The sequence below is a fragment of the Accipiter gentilis genome, chromosome 6 (assembly GCF_929443795.1).
Source record: "Accipiter gentilis chromosome 6, bAccGen1.1, whole genome shotgun sequence".
NCBI lineage: Eukaryota > Metazoa > Chordata > Aves > Accipitriformes > Accipitridae > Astur > Astur gentilis.
In genome coordinates, this window is record NC_064885.1 from 34,396,859 (window position 1) to 34,421,388 (window position 24,530).

The 24,530-nt window shown below is 36.9% G+C and overlaps 1 protein-coding gene and 1 long non-coding RNA gene across 4 annotated transcripts; one reads left to right on the forward strand and one right to left on the reverse strand.

Moving 5' to 3' along the window:
- The first annotated feature begins 725 nt into the window (after window positions 1–725).
- On the forward strand, window positions 726–18,492 carry KNG1 (kininogen 1). Of its 3 annotated transcripts, none has more exons than XM_049801696.1 (11): window positions 726–920; window positions 3,822–3,932; window positions 4,908–4,992; window positions 7,445–7,617; window positions 9,342–9,449; window positions 11,536–11,617; window positions 12,743–12,909; window positions 14,425–14,532; window positions 15,510–15,599; window positions 17,161–17,320; window positions 17,765–18,492. In XM_049801696.1, exons 1-11 carry the CDS (start codon window positions 726–728, stop codon window positions 17,962–17,964), a joined length of 1,479 nt encoding a protein of 492 aa, XP_049657653.1. In that variant the 3' UTR covers window positions 17,965–18,492. The 3 variants fall into 3 exon arrangements, with proteins under 3 accessions (XP_049657653.1, XP_049657654.1, XP_049657652.1); XM_049801697.1 differs by having other exon boundaries at window positions 17,161–17,314; XM_049801695.1 differs by having other exon boundaries at window positions 17,161–18,492.
- A 1,335-nt stretch (window positions 18,493–19,827) lies between these two features.
- LOC126039113 (uncharacterized) lies at window positions 19,828–22,866 on the reverse strand. Its single transcript, XR_007506201.1, has 2 exons — window positions 22,395–22,866; window positions 19,828–21,683 (listed from the first exon to the last, which is right to left on the reverse strand). It is a non-coding gene; the product is annotated as an uncharacterized LOC126039113 (long non-coding RNA).
- Between the last annotated feature and the right edge of the window lie 1,664 nt (window positions 22,867–24,530).

Below are 24,530 nucleotides of genomic sequence, written 5' to 3' on the forward strand. Positions count from 1 at the left end.
TTCCAACCTGCCTCCTGATCCCAGCTATCTCTGACTCCAGTGTAACTGAAAGGCTGAAAATTCTGAGTCCCTCAGATAATGTGAATGGGTACAAATCTCCCCAGCAAACAATGCTCCTTTAGTTCTGACAAAAAGGAAAATTCCCTAACAGTGAAAATTACCATCTAAAATCTTTCATTTTCTCATCATCCATAATTATGAGTGCCAAAGACTTTTTTCAAACATGTTCTGACTTCTCAGAACTATTGCAATCTGAACACTGAACAGATCTATAAAATTTACAGGGTGGTTGTCCAGAATCAGAACTTCATTGCCACTGTGACCTTCTTGGGTGTTTTATTTAAGCCTTCTAAAATTTATTCTCAGTAGCAGTTTAGATGTTAAGAAAAGAAGCCAGAAAGCTACGAACATTCTGCTCTTTTGCTCAGGGGCCATCCTTCTTAGTCTAAACCTGTCCCTAGCTGCAGCCATTTAGCCTGTTATCTTGATGGCAGGTGGATAACCTTAGTGTCATTCTGGTGACCACACAAAGTTTATTTACATAAACTCAGATGTTTATTTGCAGTATAAGCAGGGTATGATGAGAACCAACCAACCCCAGCAACCCACTCTTTCTGTTTACTTAGCTATTGCTCCTGAAAAACAGCTAAAACACTGTCAGACATTCCTTTTCCATTTGGTTTTTAAAGAGCCTTCTAATTCAGGGGGCCTTTTTTTGTCCAATTATGAAACCTTTCATTGTACTAGCATTCTGCTGTAGTTTTTTCTCTAGCAGAGGCACCCCTCTTCCATTTGAGTTTTTGGACTGTGATGACCCTGATGTCTTTAAAGCTGTCGACACAGCACTGAAGAAATACAATGGAGACAGAGCAACTGGTAATCAATTTGCTCTATACATGGTGATGGAAGCCAAGAGAACTGTAAGTAGACATTACAAAAAAAAAAAATGTTGGAATTGTTTATGCACTCTGAATCAGATTATCTTCATCTTGTTCATAAGAAAGCAAGTATGACAGTAAAATGTCTTCCAAAAATCTTTTAAAAAATCCAAGAAATGACTTGCACAGTAAGATACTCGTTACCATGACAAGCAGGGATGTATATTATGTTCTTATCAACAGAACTCTGTGTGCTGGTAAATTGCTTGTTAATGCAAGGACTAAAGAATATAAAATTTCTATCACTAATACAACTTGTCTTACTAGTCCATTCCATTTTCTCCTTTCTCTGTTGGGAATTCTACCCTTTTTCATCATCAGTAAGGTTTTCAGATCAATGACAAAACCACAATTACTAAAAAACCTGATCTTGACTTGGGGAGAGGTGGTATCACACATAAAAAAGAATGACGTGATAAAATTTGGCAATACTCTGAATAAATTGTTTGTGAATATTATTTGATTGACGCTAGTCCTGAGTCACAGATCTATCTAAAAGCACTAGGTGGTATTTTAGTCAAATAGGGTGACAGCTAAAATTACAGAAAAAAAGAATGAAACATGATCCTTTGCCTGGAGTCCTTCTGTATAGCATTAATCTAACAAAAGAGTATTTACCTCTGAGAGGCATACAAAGATGATATTACCATAATAATGACAACCATTACTTTACTTGAAAACAACATTAGCATTTTTTTCTACTGGATTGGATTTTCAGATGTAAAACACAAGAAACCCAGTGTCAGAGAGAATATTTTGCACTCCAAAATAACAAGACACTTTTACCCAGATAGAAATTGACCACAGAAAGGAGATACCAGTTGCTAACAGCCTTACAGTAAACTACCCACATCTGCTGGCACCTACCCTCTGGGTTTCCTGTTTTCAAACTGGGGAGATTTCAGCATGTAGTGACAAAGACTAAAATCTGGCAAACCCTTTATACAATTAATATTAAACAAATGAATAGTCCCACTGTCTTCACTGAACTACACACATCCTTAACAATAGCCAAATGCAAACATCCTTATATCAGAGCTGTAACACTACTTTCCTTTTGCTGATGTTACCAAAGGACAGATATTAGTTTCAGTATTTTATCTTAAATAATGTTCTATTTTCACAAATACATATTTATTTCAATTTTTATTCATCTTTCCTTCCCTAGATATCCATCTTTCCTTTTCTTAAAAGATGTGAGGTGGGAATCAATTATCACTTTGAATCATTGATCTGACTATAATGTTAAGTAAAAAACAGAGAAAAGGAATCTGCAATAGAGATTGCCTCATATTTGATATTCTTTTTCTAAAAAGCGTATAGATCTTACTCATCACTAGTCTCACAATGTTGAATGCATTAATTAAATAGCTGGTTATTACATATTCATGTACATTCATTATTGATAAGGTAATAAAACATAAAAGCTGGCTGCTGAAAGACTGAACCTGCCCCAGTTAAAGGCATAGCTGTTCATAATAATAATGAAATAAACCAACAACAAATAATATACAGAAACAATGTCTTTTCTCACTTATTTTGTTTATTCACTGAGCTGATTTATTGCAGATTTAAAACACTGTAACAGAGAACAGAATTCTGCTCCTTTTAAGTCCACATCACAGATAGTATAATCTGATGCAGCTCCATAAATGTCAATTTATACCTGCTGAGGATTAAGTCCATTATATTTTTTTGAGACCCTTTCATCCCATTTTACAACCTGCAACCATTATATTGGGTACCTCTACACCTCTTTGTAGTTGTAGCAGTACATAACAAGAATTGAGACAACACAGAATATAATTCTGTGTCTACACCAGTGTAAACCCAGTATATTCCACCCACATCAGCTTAGCTTCTCTTTCTTGATACCACTAAGGCAAGAATTATAATTTAATTCTCCCAGCAGTATCATTTGAGGATAACCAGTGTTAAAGTGCAGCAACTGCCTGTGTTTGTATTTGAAAAGGCATATTGGCTGAGCATTTTTAGTGGCTGTAAAAGATTAGTAACTTCTGGCTTTATATCTCCTGTAAAGGATGAACCACAAACCCTGCAGTGTGTTAATGTTACCTGTAGGCACAGGCTTACTACTCAGTTTATGGCAAGGAGAAAATGACCCCTTCTGATTTACCAGCATCAGAAACACTTTCACTAGCCAGGCCAAACTTTGCTTAATACTTTGTCTGTATTTCATCTTATGGGATTCCTGAAACTACCCTCATGAGCAGTTCTGCCTTTAATGCCTGTAGGAAAACTGCAGGCACCACCACAGGCTGTCTCCAGAGCATATGCCTTCCTTGCCCCTTTCTTCTGAGTAGGCAGGGCAGTTAAGTACCCTGTTACCCCAGAGTAAAGGCAGTTTGGGCACTGCCAGGCTGCCTGAGGGTTGCTGGCTGCTGTTTCTGGGCTGCCTGTAGAGTTGTACAGAAGGGAATTAGACAGATCTGGGAGAAGGCCAAGAGTGAGAGTGAGGGAGTCAGACAGGAGCACAGTCCAAGCTGGTAATTATGCTAACCATTGAAGCAGCAACCCAAATTTGCTTATTTGGAGTACATTTGAATATGAGTATAAAACCTAAACACTTCTTTCTGGTTTTAAAACCCTTGGTACTACCAGTTAAAATGAAGGTAGTTGAGCATACCATATCTATTGTATCAACTTATTGTAATTGTAGGTAAGGCCTCAGTAATATAATTAGATAAGTTAATTATTGAACTACCAAGATTTGGGAGACCTTGCATGGAGGCCAGCAGCTAATGTGAAACCATGCTATAAAATATAAGGTAACCAATGGAGAGTATTTACCTTTTGAAGCTCTTATCTTTTCACTTGATTTATTACTATGCAAATGTTGACAGGCATATTGTTTTTATGCAGGCAGGTCCTGACACACAATTCTATATGAAATATCGAATACATGAAACCACTTGTGCCGCTGAAGAAAATAAACTGTGGCAAGATTGTGATTACAAAGTACCTGCAGAAGCTGTAAGTATCTGTCCTCTTTAAAAGCTCTCTGTATAGAAACATAAGCATAATGACCAGGACTGCATTTGCCTGGGGAAAAATATAGTAGAGAATTTAACTGTTTTAGCTGTGTTGCTTTTGAGAGCTTATAGGCTAAAGTACAGTACAGAAATGTTTACAACTCTAAAGTTAACCACTATAATCATAAGTTTACTGTTATAATCCTGCATATGTGCAGAAGGGAACATTTCAGCACTTCAGTATAAAGGTTCTCAATAAAGTCAACGTAAGATACATGCACTGTGAGAGTGTGAGGGCTGCAATACTTTGTTAATTATGTATAATGGAAACTTGCACAACCAAATTGACTTCAGATCTGCACCAACAAAAATACTGACATGGAAGCCACTATGACAGAAAATTTACTAGAGGGCTTTTAGCAGTGCAAAGCATGTCTGGCTCATGCTACTAGAGAGCACCTGGAGGAGATACAATTGGGGCACAGACAGCATGCAGGAACACTGCACATTTCCAGCGGAAGTCACTGTTATTTCACCCAGTACACAACGCAAAGAGAGGGTTGATGGTGATAATACCATTTGAATCGATGTCAAATGCCATGGTCATCGCTGCATATCTTGTACTAGCAGAGAGAGAATTAGGTAAATACACAATTCATACAGACTATTTATGTGGATGTGTTCATTTTCATTATTCTGACTGTAAATTCTTTAGTTAATTAATACACATCAATCATGATACAAAGCAATCTTTCAAATTATCTGCTCAGTTCATCCCCTACTCTCCCCACAATCAACAAAACCATTCCTTTTCCAGTAATAAAACAGCAAATTAGAAATTACTACAAATGTACATATGAACTTGTTCCCCAAATTCAACTTGCAACTGTCAACTTTGTTTAATAGCTAGAAGAATATATAGCACTGTATTTTTCTTCAGCAAGTTTAAGACAAATGTTGTCATGTATTTTTGCAGAAAACAGGAGAATGCACAGCTCAAGTTCACATGAATAATGCTGAAAAAACAAGTAATGTTTCGCAAGATTGCAGAATTTTTCCAGGTATGTAACTGTTTGGGGCAGCATTCAACAAGTACATTGACAAATAAGAATGAGAAAAATACAATACTGAGACTTTCAGGTAATTTTAAAGGTAGGAGCTCCTCATCATTCTATTCAGACACTTACAGATAATCTTCCATAAGTAACTACATGTTAAAGATAAAATTTCACTTCACTGTTACACACGTATAGGCTAAATCAGTGAAATACTGGCAGTTTCTACCTAGGGTAATAAAAACCGACACATGCGTGTGTAGTAAGTTTCTTCAAACACTGGAATTATACCAAGTTAAAATGAAGTTGCTTATTACCAAAAGCATATCAGTAACTTAGAAACTAGATACTTGTCATGCTTTTATTTTCTGTCCTTACTTATTCAAGTATAAAATTGTGTGAGAAATTATTAGAAAAAACCTTTATATGACAAAATTGTACCTTAATTTTCTCAAAACTAAAAACTACTAAATTATTTCTGTTAGTTTACCAAAACAAATATTTATTCCCAACCAAAAAAGGACCAAAAAAATTTTCATTTACAAAATAAAAATCTAGCAGTGATATAATTATGTAAGAGACACTATAATGTCTTTCAGACCTTAACAGTAAGCAGTACTACATTTCTTTCCTGTAAGACATGCATATATGACTATTATGTTCAAATAATAATTTCCTTTATTAGAAAGAGATCACATTGTTTTAAAGCTTTGCAACTGAGATCTCTATGTGCTTATGCCTAGTCTTCATGTAAGACATAGCCAAGCTAGTTTTAAAATACCCATCTAACTGGTAGCAGGGAGCTAAGTGCATATTAACTACAGAAATATTTACCATGATTTCTAAGATGTTTGGCAGCTTATCTTTGGGTTTTGTTCCTAGTTATCTTGTTTAGAGCTTAAATGGCTATACCTCCAGCCAGTGTCCTTCTAGGAACTGCAGTACATACAAACTCCGTGTTCTGCTACTGAATAAACGCTGCTTGGTTTAGATGCATTTGTAGGGCAATGGTGACATCTAGTTGCCAGTAAAAGGTGTGTGAAACCCACAGAGAATGCATGGGAAATTTGCATTTGAATCTTTGCTTAGAAAGCTAAAAAAATACATAAATTAAATGAATCATGTATTCTGCCTAAGAAGCTCATCTTTTCTTACCAAGTTATAGCAACTCTGAAAAAAGAATACACATTTGTTCAGCACTTATGAAAATGCTGAGACCATAGTCGGTTTAGAACTGGGTATACTGTTGTTTTATTATCTCCTTTGTGATTACTCCCTGAAAACATGGTCACATTTTTCTGTAACGTATATATTTCCCATTAGTGAGTCAAAATAAGTGATGCTAGAAATACAAAGGGCCAGACTTTGTTCAAGTACCCATTGGAGAGCTAAGACTAAACAGTATTGCTTACACTGAGATATTCCAAAAATACAAAGGAGCCAAATCAAATCCAAAGGATTCAAACAGAAAGAGTGAAACGATAGACCTTAACCAGTGAGGGATTTCCCCACCATGTTAGATACCACACTTTTCAGCCTCCTCAGCGGAACAGTTTGATCACACTGACCCTGGACTGGTTTCCTGGCTGGTTCAAGTTGGCATAACTCCATTTAAGCCAGTTTATGCCAGCTGAGGATCAGGCACACAAATTTTACTTCAATTCCATAGAGACTACATACTGTCCCACTTTCATTCTCAAGCTCACTGAATCATGAAATTAATTTATGTACTGAACTATAAAATTAATTTATGAAAATCCAATCCATGATTACTAGAAAGGAAAGAGAGTTAATAGGATTAGTAGTAGGAAACAGAAGTTTGAGCATCCCCGTCAAGCTTGTCTATCCACAGCCAATCCAGTTGCTTAAGCCTGAAGGTACCACCAAGTGGTAACTGGCAGCCACAGTGACTAGCAGAGGGAGTTCAAACACAGCAGCAGAATAGTTCAGCTACAGTCCCGGAGGAGCTCAGAGTCAGAGCAGTTCACATGGGTGAGCCAAAACACTCCTGTCAAAGTCCCCATCCTGAAACATGGTGAGGACAGTAAGCAGCTGCACACTGTGGGTGAGCTTTGAAACATTTGAATAACATCTCCTTAGTTGTAGCTTCCACTGGTTCTTCCCTGACTGAATGACAGGTGACCCTTCCTTAGTGGTGTCAAAACTACATGCAAGGTTTTTCAGAGATTGTATGACTCCTGAACTCACTCTGAATGAAGTGTGCTGATGAAACCATGCCTGGATCCAAATGTCATGGATGGCCCCCACCACCACAAACCAAAGCATGTTTCTAAATACAATTAATGTCTTTGCAGGCCCTGAAACTGAAATTGGGATTTTGCTGATCATTCCAATTAAAAGCTCACTGAACCTTTTCTCTCATTGCCAGACAGGAAAAATTAAAACCTAAGACTGTTTTACATGAAGCCCTATGTTTTTTGGTTTGTTTCTTTTCCAGCTACACCAAAGATAACACTTACTGAGGCTACCTGTCTTGGATGCTTCCATCCTATAGCAAGTGACAGTTCAGAAGTGTCAGAAATTCTGAAAAAAGCCGTTCAAAAGTTTAACAGGCACAGTGCTGAACTTGCCCTTTTTAAGCTGGTGGAAATAAAAGAAGCTAAAAGACAGGTTTGTCTACGATTTTTCTCTAAACTTTACCCAAAAAAACCCCAAATCCAAACCAGGTGCCTTAGTTGTTTTATGTACACATTTCTGATTTTAAGGTGGCTTATATTTCATAATAAAAGCATATGAAATGTGCACAGAGTATAGACCCTGTAAATAATTCTCTTCATTTATAAGGAATCATAAATGGTTACCTGCTGGATTTTCCAAGCTGTCAACTTCACAAACTGATAGTAAACATATTTTTTTTCTTTACCTGCAGTTGCATCTAACCAGTGTTTAGAACCGGTTTATTTGCATTCAGTGCTGACACAGGCATCTTATGTCATCTCAGATGCTCTCGGGTATTCCACTTGGCCTCTCCTTGAAGCTCCAGCAGGAGCAGATCTCTCCTAGGTTCTGTGCCAAAACTGCCAGTCTGCACAGATGTCTCATATACTCTACAGCCTCTCAAACAGCAGCCGGCATCTATGTTTTTGCAATGCAATAGGACCCATATGTCATCAGCTGCTATATGCTATAGAATGGGTAAACCCCATATAGGAAAAATGGGTAAGAAAAACAAAAAGCCAGCATGTCGCTTGCTGAAAGATTTCTGCATACAGAAATATCTGCTTTGCAAGAAATGACTGCTCAGGTCGCAGAAATTCTGTGTCATCTGGTATTTCATGCAACAACTATTTCCCCGTGAAAGGACTGGTGTGTTGTTGCTAGAAAGCAAAGTTTCTTATTTGGTTTTAAACTGGTATATAAGCTGACACCAAATACAGGCCCTTTTCTTTGAATGTGTATGTATTTACTTAGCCAAAAAGCGTCTTCTGGTCTTGTGTCAATTTGACCCATGATTTAATTCAGACTGTCCTCTTTTTATTTACTGGTGGCAACGATCCTCTTAGCTGAAAGACAAGCTTACACAACATTTAAGCCACATGACAAAATGTCACAGACAGACTGTAGTCCAGCAGCTAGGAAGAGAACCATCATGTCACTTCTGGCAAACAAAGCCTAGTCGGAGCCCTCCACTGTAACTTATCTGGCATGGAAGGTTCATGTATTTGATTCTTGTTTCCCCTTTTTAGTCCAACACTACCTGACCCAACACTGTGACATGGAGAGATTTCATGGGTGAGAAGCAGTAGCCGCAGTGAGGAAAACTGAACTGCCTCCTGGAGAGAAAATGAAAAAAAGGGTCACACATCTGGATAAATTGTGGGCGGGGGAAGGTAAAGCCCAAGGCAGACACAATTATAGGTAGATGATAAATGCAGGACACTCAATAACAAATGATGCCAGCAGTATAAAGTTACATTATTCAGATACTGTTTTCCTATGTCCCCTGCTCAGGAACATAGGACTTGCCAAGCTGTATTAGTGTAGTCATCTATCTAGACCAGCTTCCTGTCACTGGGAGTAATACGTAACAGATACTTTGGAGGAAAGTGCAAGAAACCAAGCATTATGAGGCTGCAGGCTTGCCAGGAGAAGTGGAATCCAAACACAAAGTGCTCTTCTAATATATGCATGACTGACTTTGTTTACTTTTTGTATCACAAGGACAAGATTTTTTTGCTGTCCATGAACACTCTACGGCTCAATGATTGCAAAGTGATTTAATGGATAGAAGACACTAGAAGAGTAGTTTTGCTTTGTTTGCTAATCACATTTAACAGTCTAACTTCCAAGTTTGTATTGGTTTACATGACGCATCTCCTAAGTATCTGTTGCAGGTGGTAGCTGGATGGAATTACATAATTAAATATGAAATCGAGGAGACTAATTGCTCCAAAGACCAGTTTCAAGATTTAACTCCAGAGTGCAAAACTACTTCTAGAGGTGTAAGTAATCTTCAAAATCTGTTTATCAAGAAAATATCACATTAACAAATAATCATTGAGATCTGACTCAAGAAAATACGTATAGTCTTGCTTCACTTTGTAAATGAAGTTTAAATCCAGGCTCATAGATAACTGTCTATTCATGCAATTAGAACAACAGCCATGTCTTCTCCTGAATCAGCAACTAAGAAGACCACTGAAATGTTTACAGATTACTCTATAGAATCTAAACAGTCTCACCCAAATAATAAATCCCTTGAGAAGTTCCTATCCCGATATTTAAGGAGTCACCCAGGTACAACCCAAAAACCAATACTTAAAATTAGCACCATTTTTCCAGCTTAAGACATATTTTCCAAGAAAAGTAAGTAGCTGAATTATTACTTAACCTCTACCACAGTCCAAAAAAGAGAGCTTCAAAATAAATTTATTAACAAACATACATACTCTAGCTAAACTGCTGCAAAACCAGGTACTTCCTTGGCTTCTTTGACCTGGAACAGAATTAACTGTACCAAAAATAGAGGGTTGCTCTCTCAACCAACCTCCCTGAACCAGCTCACCATGGGATCAGACAAATGCTTCTGCAAATACAAGGTGGAGGGCAGGAACGCAGAGTCATAATGGAACAGTGGTGGTAAATGGCAGGGAAGGAACCACAGGAGTCCTGACTCGCATCTGTTTCAGCTGTTGTGAAGTGCATTGTTGAGTGTTGCATTCAAGAGCCTCTCCTGTTCAAAAATTACTCCTTGGATGTCTCAAGAATGTTTCAGAATGTTTCAGAAGCATTGATCAAAAAAGGAAAGAATGACAACACTCTGGTAAATAATAGGAGAGTGAGAATCAGCCTAGCTAAAGCAAATCTATTACCTATGCTTGCCCTTAAATCTTAAGCCTTAAGCTCATTCATGTACTGCTTTGATCATGCAGAGTTTGTGGGATTGGATCTTTATCACTTATCCCCTGAACTGTTAAGGAGCCTTGTTAATAGATCATTGACAGATATTATTAGAATATGATATTCCAAGAATATTCTATACCTTAGAATGACCAAATTCCATGGAAAATATTTCATAACTTTATTCAGCTCTGTACTATTAATTTTGAAATGGGAAGACCAGAATTGCACCCTGTATTCAACATGCATGTGAACCACAGAGCTATAGTGGGGCATAATGTCAATCTCTCTAACCTGGATAATAAGCCCTGACGTTAATTTTTTATTATTTTTTTAAACTACTACTAAGCAGATTTTTAATGGATGACATTTTCAGGTATCTGTCATAGCCCCAAGATCTTGATCTTGAATTGTAACAGTCTTCCTTCTTATTCTACAGTTGATTAGTTTCCTTTAGAGTCTTTGATAAGGGACAATGAAACCTTCTTGAAAATCTACCTATACTTTATCAACAGGTCTCTTTACCCACTTTTGTTGATGGTTTTGAAGAACTTTGACAAGTCTGCAAAATACAACTTCTGTTTACAGCAAAACCCCTGGTCTCTTCTTGGTGTGTTCATGCCCCCTAATTCTTTTACCATTATTACCATTTCTAATTACTTGAATGGTAGAGACATCAGTTTTATGGGTCTATAACCTTTTTAAAACAGAACAGGATCAACATCTGCTTTCTTCCAGCCCTAAAATATGAAGGCAATTTTAAGCAAGGCATCTACCACAGTTCCTTTAGAACACCTGAGTAAATACAAGAAACTCGGTAATGTTTGATTTGTTAATTGCATAATCTTCTTTTTGGTCTTTACAGTTTGAGACAGAAATTCTGTTGAGTTCTCCATAAAACAGGATTCTAGGTTGTAAACCTCCCAATTTCTTTCTGTAATGAACACATACAAATAGTTCATTTAGCTTCTGTTTTATGGTTTTATTTTCTCTCAGTGGTCCTTTTGAACCCTCATCCTTTATTGGCTCTGCAGATTGTCTGGCAGGCTTCTTGCTCCAAGTATATTGAAGGAAGGAAGGAATTGTTAGTAGTATGCTTGACTTATTCTGTTAGCAGGAAGGTACTAGGATGTGAGCTTATTCATTATTGCTAAATAATAAGGAGCTCTTCTGGATTTTTTACTCCAGCGTGTAGGTAAATGTGATGCCAAAGCATATCAAAATCTTCACGCAGAGATCATAGACATTGCAAGCCAATGCAAGCTTCCAGGTATGTCATAGGCACTATCAATTTTAAAAGTTCTGCAATTTTCAATGTTCTTTACAATTGTAAAAAAAGAGAAAATAAAAATGCAAGAGATGAAAACAGATAATAACAAGAGAAATTAATTCTTCTGGGACCAAAAAAGCACTGCCTCTTAATGAAATATTAACACAGATTTTTTTTTCACTTCCTACAAGTATTTCATATGCAGCTGAAAGTTACATTTTATCATTTGTATACTGCCCTATTTCTATGACATGGAGCTGGTTGCTGACTCTCATTTGGAGATTAACAGATACAAACTTGAAGAGTATAACTGTCCTACAAAAATTAATTCCTTTTCCACCACAATGACAAGCAAGTTAATATCACATCGTTTAAATAAGTAACTTCTAACTTTTCAAAGAGCTCCCATGTATTCTTTTGAAAAGCAAAGGAGATGAGGACTTTAAGATTTTGTCCAAAATTGGTAATTCACATACTGATACTATCATTGTTTATTTCACATTGCATGGCTAGACTTATATTTGATATGTTAAAGGCTTTTTTTTTTCCTAGTAAATAAATTAATTAGAATTTAAAAGTTCATTACAGTCAAACTCCCAAATCATTTTCTTATTATTACTTTTTCCTCCAGCCATCTATTTGGACACAGATTATCACAGCTCCAGAGCTTTAGAACAGGGAGTACGGTACCACTCCATGTAGTAAGTGCTGCATTCTCACCCATTCAGACTTGTTTTTTCTTCCAGAAAGGATGATATTCCTCAATAGACTCATTCATTGCCAATAACATGCACCTCTTGTTTCACCTGATTCAGGTCCTTCCATATTTGTAGATGTTCCCTTTCTTTATTTGCTAGCTACCCGCAGTTGGTATACACAATTCTTGTTTCTGTGAGAAAACTGTTGTTAAGTGTCCAGTGCGACACTAGGTGCTGATGCAGTGCTCTCTTAGATAACCAAGATATGATAATGGTGATCATATAAAACTCAAAGATATTTTGGTTTCATTTGATAGACCCAAGTATGAATCACTGCAGAAAGCAGGAGTTTATAACTGGTTTTCCCAGTCTTTATCTCCATTGAATCTTTTGTTCCTTAGATCTGAAGTCTGTTGGTTTCTTTCAGTTGAGGACACGGTAATTCCTGCCACTCGCAGTGGTTGTCCGAAGACTATCCCAAAAGACAGTCCAGAACTGAAGGAACTACTGAAGGTTTCTATGGAGAAGTATAATTTGGAGAGCAATGATGATTTCTACTATAAAGGTGGAGAAATAGAAGCAGCCACAGTTCAGGTTGGGATATACCACAGAGATGAGGAACAGACATGGCAGTGTTACTGGTCTGAGCTGAATGTTAGCTAAAGTTTGTATTTAGATTTGAAATAATGTTTTTCTTTAAGTGTGGATACATGTGGTAACTGAAATATCCATGCAATTTATCTTTCAAAATTGTAACCATCTTGGCTTGCATTCAGAAATTATTTAAATATCTCCCATCTGTTGATTTTTGTAATCTTTCTTAAAACATGATTGTAAAAGCATGGGAAAAATGTTGACTTAGGGTATCTGATTTCTGCATAACTACCCCACTCTTTACCAGCCTTTGTAACACACCTTAGACTTTTAAAGTAGAAAAGTAGAAAGTACCCACTTGATCCACCACACCAATACGCTGCATATTGTTTTAGGCACTGTCCACCCTACAGTAGCTGTAAGCTCCGAGAAATGGGGCTTCCCAATTTCACTGAGAAATCTGTTAATTTATATACTGATTCTGCTGCTAATAATACTCCAGCTAGATTCACAAGAGAACATCTGTGCATAACTTAAGATGTACAGATAAATAAAACAGAATAAACAAGAACAAGGAATCAAAAGGATAATATTAGTCAGCATTTGCATTTGCCTTGTTTACTGTTCCAACATATCAAAACAGAGGTTTAGGACAGAATTGAAAATAAGACAGTGGAGTAGTTCAGAAAATACTTTGTCAACAACTTCTCCTGAGCTTGAGGGGTACCACTGTAGAAGGCACTAAAAGCACATCAGAGTTTTTCTGAATAACTCACGTTAGCTTACTAGTAATATCTGTGCTTTTTCTTCTTTTAAACCTTTTTTCTTCTTTCAGACTTTTTTCTTCTTTCAGATTTTTTCTTCAGACTTTTTTCTTCTTTCAGACTTTTTTCTTCTTTCTCACTTTTCATATCGTGATTGATATTAGCATGCATACATTTTAAAAATAGACTTAAAAGAGACAGAGTTTCATGTTTTGTCTGCTGTCTCTAAAGCAGGATATATTATCTTGGGCTCTGTAAAAAATACCAAGAGAACTCATACCAGGCACATTCCTGAACCCATGCAGTTTCTCTCCTTAATGCATCTGGCAAATAAGTTCATTTTCAACTGAGCCTGTTCATCACACACTTCATTTTACTCACATTCCACTTTTCTTACATCATATTTGGCTCTCTACAGTGGTATCTCTAATGATTTCATTTGTTATTAATGAAATTACTACAGGCATCCAATAAAACAAAGCCAAAACTGTGGGCCTGATAGTATTCTGACCTTTCTGTTTCCTTCAGTTTCAATGCTGGAATTTTTGAGAATGGGATCTGGAGTAAATAAGTTGATTAGAAGCAGATAGGTTTGCTGCCAATTATTTTCATATTGTTCTTAACATATGTTGTCCCAGTGGTCAGGACTTGTAGAATATAAGTAGCATAAGCCTGTAGAAAAACATCTTTCCTATGAACCCTTTTCAATAAAATGCCTTTACCAAAGAAAGCCTTCTTGCTAATTTTTCAGGTGGTTGCAGGACAACACTACCATTTAGTATTTGCAATCCGGAGGACAAACTGCTCAAAGGCAGAGTTCGAAAAATTTAATGAAGACTGTGAAGCCACATCCGACAGTGTAAGTAATGATGTTGCCAACTGTAATGTTCCTAATGGACAAATTCATTTGCACCAGAAATTATAAACACTTGGGTAGCAGAACTCAGGATGTGATTTTACTTCTTTCAGTGAACTTTTGTTTCAACAAGGACACATTTCACTGTTTGTAACCCAAACCAGTGACAATGTTAGTAAAACATGAAGCTTAAACTGACTCACTCCAACTACAGAATCAGTGGTCACTGCAAAGTGAAAGGAACTGATAATAATGAATCAAAGAAAGGAGAGGAGGATGCTGCTGCGAAATGAAATGGCTGCAATACTCTTGTCTCTGGACTTGCAGCTAAGGAAAACATGAGATTGGAGTGTTACTGGTGTGCAAAGGAATGATGTTTCTGAAGTACATGCTGGTGATAGTGGGAAAACATGCTCCAGACACTGGAAAGTAATGCTGATAGGGCCAGGAACCATTGGCAAGGGAGTTAGGGAGAAAGAGAGGCTTTATTTCCCTTCTCTTTTCCCACCACACAAACAGTACTTACCTGTGAGATTTTAAAATCTTTTAGTGCAGCAGGCACAAAATAAAAAAAAATAAAATTAAAAAGCCTTTCTCTCTATCTCAATTTCCCACTTTTTAGCAGGAGAAATACCATCAGCAAACAATATTTCTTAGGAATATCATGAAGATCAAACAGATACGGCTCCAAAAGTGCTAGAGATGAAAAATCCAATTTTTCAAGGTCCGCTCTCCAATCCAAAGCTGAATTAAAGTGTTTACACAGGCATACTATAACCACAAAAATCTAAGCAGTGATGTTTCCCAATACAGAAGTCTTCATCACTAAGATGGATTTTATAGATATTTGGGTAAAGTTCCAAGTATATTTGTATTTTAAAGTATTACTACAAAATCATAACTTTTTTTCATGGACAACTCTCTTCCTTTGTGTCTGATGTCTTGTTGCCTTAAAGTGTTGATTTTTGTTTTGTCAACAGGCACCATTGCCTTGTGAAGCACAAATTCACGTGATCCCATGGGAGAATAAAATCTTTCCCCAAGTTAACTGCTCTAAAGAACGCTCAATGGTATGATTCCTTTTCATTATTCATCATCATAAATAGAGCACAGAACAAAGGCTGTCATTAAATTCTTTATCCATTCCAAATTATCTCATATTTTGTACCAAAAATAAAGGAACACATAGATCTTTTAACAACCTTAATAATGCCACATTCCTCCCTCTCACCCTCTAACCTCAGCAACTTGTTACATCAAGGTCAGTTTCATTACAAGGTGAGACAGTGGACAACACAGTGATTACAGACATAGAAAGGCAATAGGACAGAGAGAACATTCTGCCTATTGACTGCTCCTTTGCATTATCAGTTAAGCTCTAAAGTATCGAGCCCCATCAGCTCCTTTGAATTACTATTCATACTAGGTTTAAAAATTGAGAAAAAAAATGTATTTGGCAACACAATAATTATACCCCACAGATTTCAAAAGCATCTGCGATTCTTTTCATACTAGTAGAGTAGCAGATTTCCTGCCACAAGTTGTCAATCTCTGCAGAAAGATCTTTCAGTTTCCTTCCTGCCCAGCTCCACGATTAACTAGCGCTGAACATGGGTCAGTTTGAAAATTTCAGAATGGAATATAAATCTTTTTTTATTATCAGAACTTTTTTAGTTCGGATGATTGCAGGTTTTTTAATAAATACAGGGACTCCCATGTTCCCCAGTGAAGAAGAGAAGATACACTGAATAAAGTGAGATTGATTAACTTGCATTCCTAATCAATAACTTCACTGTGCTCAGCACCTTCATAACTACCTATTTATTCATTATGTATCAACTAATAAATGTCTCTCCTCTTTGTTTTCACTACAATATTGTATTTGCATCAACTTTCAAATTTAGCTCCATCCCAAGCAACCCTGATTTACAGCTAGATAATGATCAGACACTTTGGTGGACAGAAATTAAACCCGTGTTGGATAGTGACTGTACAGCATGCATTCAGTCTTTGCCTTCCAGTTGAACAGCAATGGGGAAATAGAGATTACTCAGTAAGAACTGAATGTTTCATATTATCAGCTTTAACCTATATTTGTTATTTCTAAGCAGTCTTATGAAATGCATGTGACAAATCTAGAAAAAAAATTTAATATTTACATTTCATATAAAAAAATGACCCAGATCTTTTGTATATTCTGGTATTGAGACTACTCAGAGATGTGTTAGCCTTTAGCATAAATTGGTTTTATACATTAGACTGTTATACTCTAACAGGCGCAGGGACATTTAGTCCTAGAAATCAACTAACTGTATTGTTCATAAATTAAAACCAGTACACATATTTTCCTCTCTATAGTATTATTCCCATATTAAACTGACAGAATTTTAGTGATATATCAATTGTTCTTCTAACATGTAACTGCTAAAATACTCTGGAATTATTTGGAAGGATGTTTATGCTTCCATACTTATCACAGATAGAAAAGATAAATATTTAGTTTACTTTAAAAATCTGATATTTTTGCTAAATGACTCATACTGCAATGAGCCAACTTCTGTATTTCCCAAATCTGAAGCTATTTTTTCTTGTTCATGTAACAAATATGGCTATTATTGCAATGTTTTTTAGACTGTACTTCTAAGAAGGCCTCCTGGATTCACACCTTTGCGAAGCTTTGCTACACTAGACCAGCCAAATGAAATTTCATGCTCTGATGAAAATGAAGAAGAAGGGCAAAGACCTGGCAAAGAAATCAGAAAAGATGGTGGACAGGAACCAGAGGGTGAAGGTGAACATGAGCATAAACACAGGCATGAACATGAGCATAAACACAGACATGAACATGAGCATAAACACAGGCATGAACATGAGCATAAACACAAACATGAACATGAGCATAAACACAGGCATAAACATGGGCATAAACACAGGCATGGATATAAAAAGGATCATGAGTCTGACAAAAGGCATAGGCATGAAATTGGTTGTGGGCACAGAACTGACCATGGGTGTGGGCATAAAAAACACGGTAAAAATGGTAAACATAAACACCCAACCCCCAAATCTTCTCAGGAGTCCAATGAAAGGGGTTTTAATCAAAACGAAACCCTCCCATCATACAGTGCTGAAACAGCATCAGAGCTAGTTAATCCAGGGGTTGCAAGAAAGGAAACCAGTACACCTGCAGAACCACTAACTTTTCCTGATACATCTTTATTTAATGGGTTGCCAGATCGCACAGAATCTCTTCTCCCCAGATGTCCTGGAAAGCCATGGAAACAAATCATGGACCTTCCAGCTCCTTCTGGTTTTCCCAGAGAATTCACAAATGAAGATCTCTTGCCTTCTGCAGTAGAAAACATCAATCCAGCAACAGAAAGCTCAACACCTCCCCAAACCAAAGACTTTGATATCTCAGATGCTTTACTATAATTCAAATATCACAGGATCCTTTTCGGAAATTATACATAGAAAAATAAGAAAAATACTGCCTTTTGAAATGTACAAAATATTAAGAGGCAAAAGCTCCTATTCTGTTAGCTAAGATACTCAGGTAGGTCAGCAGCACTTCAGGGGACCTAAGACCATATGGCAATTCTCTGTATTTGCATATATTTGCAAAGATGTAAATCAGGCAATGGCACCAATGATTCAGAACCAGGCTAGTAAAGGGACCAGGCAAGTCAACAGCCTTCTGCTGCAGAAGTTAAAATTGTATCTCATCTGCTTCAAGTTGCTATAAGCACAAAGTGAATCACTGCATCAAATCTCACTGTGTTACGTTTAAAACAATGGCACAAAAAATTTCGCAGATTACATGAAGAATCTCAACCAAATATGTGTAAGACAAAAGCAAGCCAATATAGAGCAAGGATGCCTTTCTTAGATATCTGAAATAATATTTCTCTAATTTACTGGAGTGAATCTTTTAAAGAACAAAATAAAATAAAGGAACCAGTTTTACCTGCCAATTTCTTTAACAAGTTAATATTACCACCAGCCTATCACTAGCAGGTTGTTCTGTTGAATGAGATAACAGGGACAGCTGAGAGAATTCTAAATAAAGCAGGTTTATTATTCCCTATGCATATTATGTTAACTACACAGTAGAAGCACTATGACTGAGAAATTTTGATGTGGCAGAGGTGCACAAATATTACAGATCAGATTACAAAATTGCAAACACTTGAGTTACCTAAAATTTGTCTGCCTTCTTCCATTATTAGGTTGTGCATAATTTAGAGACTGGACTGAATTTTCTATTCTGGGTAACTTCCAAATGTTAAGGTTTTGGTGGGATACATTAGCTAAAAAGCACCAGATATTTCTGGCAAATTAAAATGTTTTCCCTCTGTGTGGATCCAATAATTTATTCAGCTGAAAAAACACCGAGCGATAAATAAATACTTTAATGCCAGATCAGTTCACCAGTTTGAACCACTACTTGGTCCCATAAAAGGTTATTGAAAGGGTAAGGTGCTACAAATGGGAACACTTCACCAATTTTGTTGTAAAAGACCACACTGCTTGAAACCACAGTATAAGTATCATCCAACACATCTGTAGAGAGAAAAAGGATATTCTCTGAAATTGTTCATCCCAGCTGCTGGGATTGCTGTGGCATCAAGACTATATAATTAACAGATGGGAATGTGTCCTTCTTTTGTGTACTATGCTTCTATTGCCATCAACTCACAGGTGAGGAAGAACTAGATAGATGAAGACTACTTAGAGAACACAAAACAGATGGATCAACAGGATCAGGAGGTCTTGGCATAAAAGGTCCAGGAGGATTGAAGGAGAAGATAGCTACAAGGAAAGGTCAGAAGACATAGAAGTGGAAAGGACAGAAGCAGGGTGGAACAATATGGACGGGGTGAAAGGAACGAGAGAGAAAAGCAACTTAGTGGCAAAAATGGAAAGAGAGTGAATGGGATGGAGAAGTGACATGGTAGAGGTAGCATGGCCAAGAAGCAAAAAAGGACAGGAACTGGAGAGGGGACATAAGAGCAAAAATAAAAAAGCAAAAGACCTATGCAGGAGGGTCTCTCCAATCATGACAGGACAGTCCCCTAGACATCACAGAACTGAACTCATACTTCCTGAATCTAAACATTCCCTGACAGCATAGGCACATTTCCCCTCTCCAGTAACTGGTTCCTACAGAGGTAAACAACCTTCTGTGTTCAGTTACTTCCTCAGCTCATTTGGTAGATAACCACACTGTGAGTGAAAGAACTCAGCCCTGCTGATAATCTGTGTTGAGGGAGAATCACTATGATTTTGCACATGCAATTTCTTCTTCTTCATTTTTTCTAATTGCATTAAAAGCTGCATTAAAAGCTACATTAAAATTATATTTTAAAAGCCATAAATTCCAAAATTAGAAACTGTCCCTGTGAGTACAAATTCAGCCTGGTTATGTGCATCTAAACATTTTTTTAACACAGTGTAACTGGCTGCCACATAGGCATATATTAGACAGATAGATAATTATCTCATGACTGGTGATATATAATCAGAACCACTGTACTTTCTTTCCTTTTGAAAACAAAGTTACCAATCTTTAAGAAGTCATACAACTTAGCTGGAGCTCCATTTTAAGGAAAGATAAAATAGTAGTAACTCCTGGATCTACCACTAATCAAATCCTTTATTTTTTTCTTTCATTCCTTTCCTTGCAGGATGAAATGCAAAGTCTATCTTTTCTTTTTAGCACATGACAAGTGCTAAAGCAAAGTCTTGAGAGTTATCTTTAGTTGTTTGCTTCTTTTCTTTTTTTTCTGAATATTGACTGGCTATTACTGGGAACTCTTTGTGTATGCTCTATTATTAAAAGGCGTATAAGCTCAAAACAGATTTTCTTTAAATTACTGTAGAATTCAAGTAATTCATGCAAAATTACAATAAAAGAAATAAAGATGCAAAGATGAGAAAAACAAAGTTTTCTTCCCATCTCCTATTTCCCTCATCTGAATGAAAAGATAGTCACACTCTAGGCATATTTTCCCCTACACAGCACACGTACATGACCACAAGTAGTGAGACATAGACTGAGTGGTCAGAGCAGGGTAATAAAAGCCAAAACTCCTAGATTCTTGACTGCCTTGAAGTTACCACATGCTATAGCGACGTGAGGTTTCATTAATGTTTAATACAAAGGCGACAATTTAAATTTTGGCTTCTTGTTTTTATAATGTACAAAAATAATTACTTTAAAAAAATCATTCTGGAATAAAAATCAAAGTGTTCCAGTCTAAAAGTTTTGAAACAGAACGTTCTGATATTTTTAGAATGGAACATTTCAATTTCTCATTGACATGTTCCCACAGAAAGTTTTAATTATAACAAAACAGCACTTTCTGATGGAAAAAATATGCTGTTAGAGAACTACTGACCAGGCCTGCTTCAAGTCTGCTGCTGAAGAGCTCTGCAAAACTACCAGTTTCTCCTACTGCTGGACTCAGGCTAGAGCGCTCTATCCAGTGCACTGCAGTGCTTAACAAGTACTTTTCTCCTTGGCCAGCAGATGGCAGATTTTTTGCCACAGGGTTTTTATGATCTCCAAATTAGGGTTTGGTGATTGCCAGGGAAGGTTTAGTAGGCTTAACATTCAGCGTTTTTCTGGGTTAGTACCACTGTAGATAAAAACATCACATCTGTGCAATCTGTTTTAAATATTAAGTTCTATCAATAGAGCATAAAAAATTTGCCAGTTACTTCTTATGAGCAAAGTGTATAAATAATGCTCTAAGTGCAATTTCATGAACACTAAAAATAATAGCTAGTCCTGCACCAGAAAAATTGCATTCTTACTGATACAGATAATCGGAACTAGGACTCTGGGATACGAAAATTTGTCTGAATTAAAACTCTGTTCATGATACTGCTGAGATCCAGAGCCACCTGATGGCCATTCTGCAGATGTCTGGGTTTAATGAGCTCTCTCTCGTTCATTCCATCTGTGACAATGAGACAAAATATGTATTTTAACTGACGTATGAAAAATTCCCCAGCTTTACTATGGACGGCCTATTGGATTTTTGCTGTAATTCAGACATGACCTTTTAATCACACTTGGCAATTCCAATCATCCTCCAATGCTACATTCACATAGTGTAACTAGCCATCAGAGAGAGATGTGCAGGCACCTGACGACAGAAAATGGGGAGAATTAACGATGAACACTGGCATTTGATAAGACATAAGAACCCATTTCTTTCCTTGTTTTCTCAGGTCTCTCAGCCAGCAAGATAATTGCTCCCAATTTAGCGACAATTTATCTGAGGATAAATGGGTCTAAGTGGCTACAGAATTAGAAATTACAACACTGGATGGCCATTGTCATATAGACAGAGCTGTACCAAATCCAATGTACAAATTCCTCCAATATTCTTTGAAAACAATGGGGATAGATATTCTGTGGTCAATTCTGTGTGACCAGCTACTCACACAACTCCTAATTCTGCTGTGTTTACAAGACTACATTAGTACGATTCTGTTTTAATTAAGCTTTAAGTGAAGTTCGTTTGGTAAAATGTAATTAATAACACAATGTTTCTACTGCATTCTAAAATAAGAGAAAGGCTGCTTTAAGGAGGAAAGAGAGAAGGTTTTCCTAATTGGGTAAGGCATCTTGCTACAATGAATGCTAGCATTACTGCTGTTCCTGAAGGTTTCAATCTGCTGCTCAGTGAAAACCAAGCATAAGCTCCAAAGGAGTAACTCCTATCAGTATGGTATAAGAGGGATTATAAACTTGATAGTGATTCTTTTCTCTTCTGTCATGAATACTGACAGTACTGGTCTGTGAGTTGAAGATCAGGCATTAAATTACTGGCTTCACACAGCAAACTACTTACCTTGCTGTTTCAGTTCAAAGTGAGTCACAGAGAACCAGAATTCCCCACAGAATCCAGAGTCATGCCAAAGAAGTATATTTGTTTTAAAACTGAAGAGAAGTCACTGTATAAATTCAGTGGATGACACCCCATCCTCCACTGGATGTACGTATTACAGGAGCCCTAACAGACCTCTTGGCTTGGAACAAAAAAATAATTGCGTGAGCAAAAAAACAAGGCAGTGAACAAACAAAACTGATTAAGGCAGGGAATGAATGAGGATGTACCTTTTATCCAGGGAGGACATATTTTTAACTGAAACTTAGATTACTATAAAAAACTCAGACAGTTGGTGTAGACAAGAATGGAGGATTATTGATTTCAAGGGGGGAACATAATGATCATTGACAGAACAGGGGGAGCTATAACATATTTAAAGAAAGACTTTGAACTACATGCCCAAAACACCATACTTCAGTACCTTGAAAAATCCACCAGATACATACAAGGAAATTTAAACAATAAAGGAACATTGGTTTATTTCTTATTCTAACCCTTAAGCATGTCAGCAGAAGTTAATTCCTTGCCATTCAATCCAACAAAAAAAAGATTAATGCCATAAAACATCATGGAGAAATAAATCTATTATAGCTGAATTCTATTAATTCATATGTGCCAGCTGTTCCACTAGCTGTATATGCTCACAAAATTAATAAAAATCAAGACATACAATGGGATATACCTCAACTTCTCAGGAATCAATCAAGTATTGGCAATATGCTTTGTAAAAAAAAAAACCACACAGACCCCCAAACAAACAAAACAAAAACAAAAACAAAAACACCACAAAAAACCAACAGTTCCAGAAGGTATCTAGAATTCAGAATGATCACTTAAGCAGTCTTGTGACTGCTAAACTCAGATCTCTTGTTTCAGCACAGAGGCCTGGTTTTAAATTGTGCTGAGAAGCCTGTGCTCCCATTAACTTTAAATAGCATTGTGGGTACTCAGCTAAAAATCAGGCCTTAGAGCACTCAGCCAAAGCCTATGGTGTAGAAAACTGATATTACTTGGAAGAGGTTGAGATGGACATTGAGCAGTGCAACACCTCCTTGCAAGCAGAAAAATGTAATTATGGGCAGCATTAACCCACAAAATAGCTCTTCTATTTTGGGATGTTTGGGGAATTGGTGCAAGTGCTGGCATTAACCACAGTAACACTAGTGGCTTAATAGCTTCTTTCCTGGCCCAATACAGAGATTAGAGTGTTCTGGGCAACATTTTGCCATACTTCCTTATTTTCTTGACCACTCCCACAATACAAGCCAGATGGAAGAAGCAGGAAAAACAAGTATAAACTACAAGACTGCCTCTTTCTTCAGAGTTCCATATAAATTATGAACAGATTACCAGATTTACAAACAACCCTTCTTCGTTTAGCTTCAGGGGTTTTTTTTAACTTTAGGTTACTTTTCTACCATAAGACAACCAAAATGCCTCTGAAACCTTCAATAAAGTTGATAGATCTGTTGGTTGTAGCTGACCATCTAGCATAGGAATAGCATCAATATGAAGGTTATAATGCATCTGCACTCACTCCACACACTGGACACTGTTAATCAGCCAAGACATTTCTGTACTAGCGCTACTGTAGCTCTTCTCTTTTTCACTGTAAAAACATATTAGCCACCACCAATTGGAACCAATGAATATACATGCTATTTGCAAACTTGTGAGAATAACCTGTCAGTTGGCAACATTGTGCTTCTGGCTGCCCATTTTTGTCAATGAAGAACTACATTAAATTGATCTAAGACACAACCCTAACCTTCCACTAAATATTTATCTAAGGCAACTAAATTTTAGTCTGCATAGGGACCATCCATTCCTTTTTGAAGAGTTACTCTGCATAGAGGCATTTATTATACAGTCATGCTTGTTTGAATAATCACCTCAGATTTCTAAAGAACCCAAACAGGTTTGAGCCACAAGTTGAGCAAAGTCTTTCTGAAATGCAGCATCTAATGCTCTGTGGACCTTAGTCCTAATGCAATTATTTACTCCAGCAAGATATTAACAATTGTTCAGAGCACAAAATGACTAAACCATTTACTGACACTGAACTAAATCACAATCACTTATATTGCCAAGGGTTGC

What these genes read in the sequence shown, in the direction of transcription:
- KNG1 (XM_049801695.1), top strand. Translation starts at nt 726, where the DNA reads ATGAAACCTTTCATTGTACTAGCATTCTGCTGTAGTTTTTTCTCTAGC. An exon ending in TGATGGAAGCCAAGAGAACT is followed by an intron (nt 921 to 3,821) that starts GTAAGTAGACAT and finishes GTTTTTATGCAG; the next exon opens with GCAGGTCCTGACACACAATT. An exon ending in GTGAAGCCACATCCGACAGT is followed by an intron (nt 14,533 to 15,509) that starts GTAAGTAATGAT and finishes TTTTGTCAACAG; the next exon opens with GCACCATTGCCTTGTGAAGC.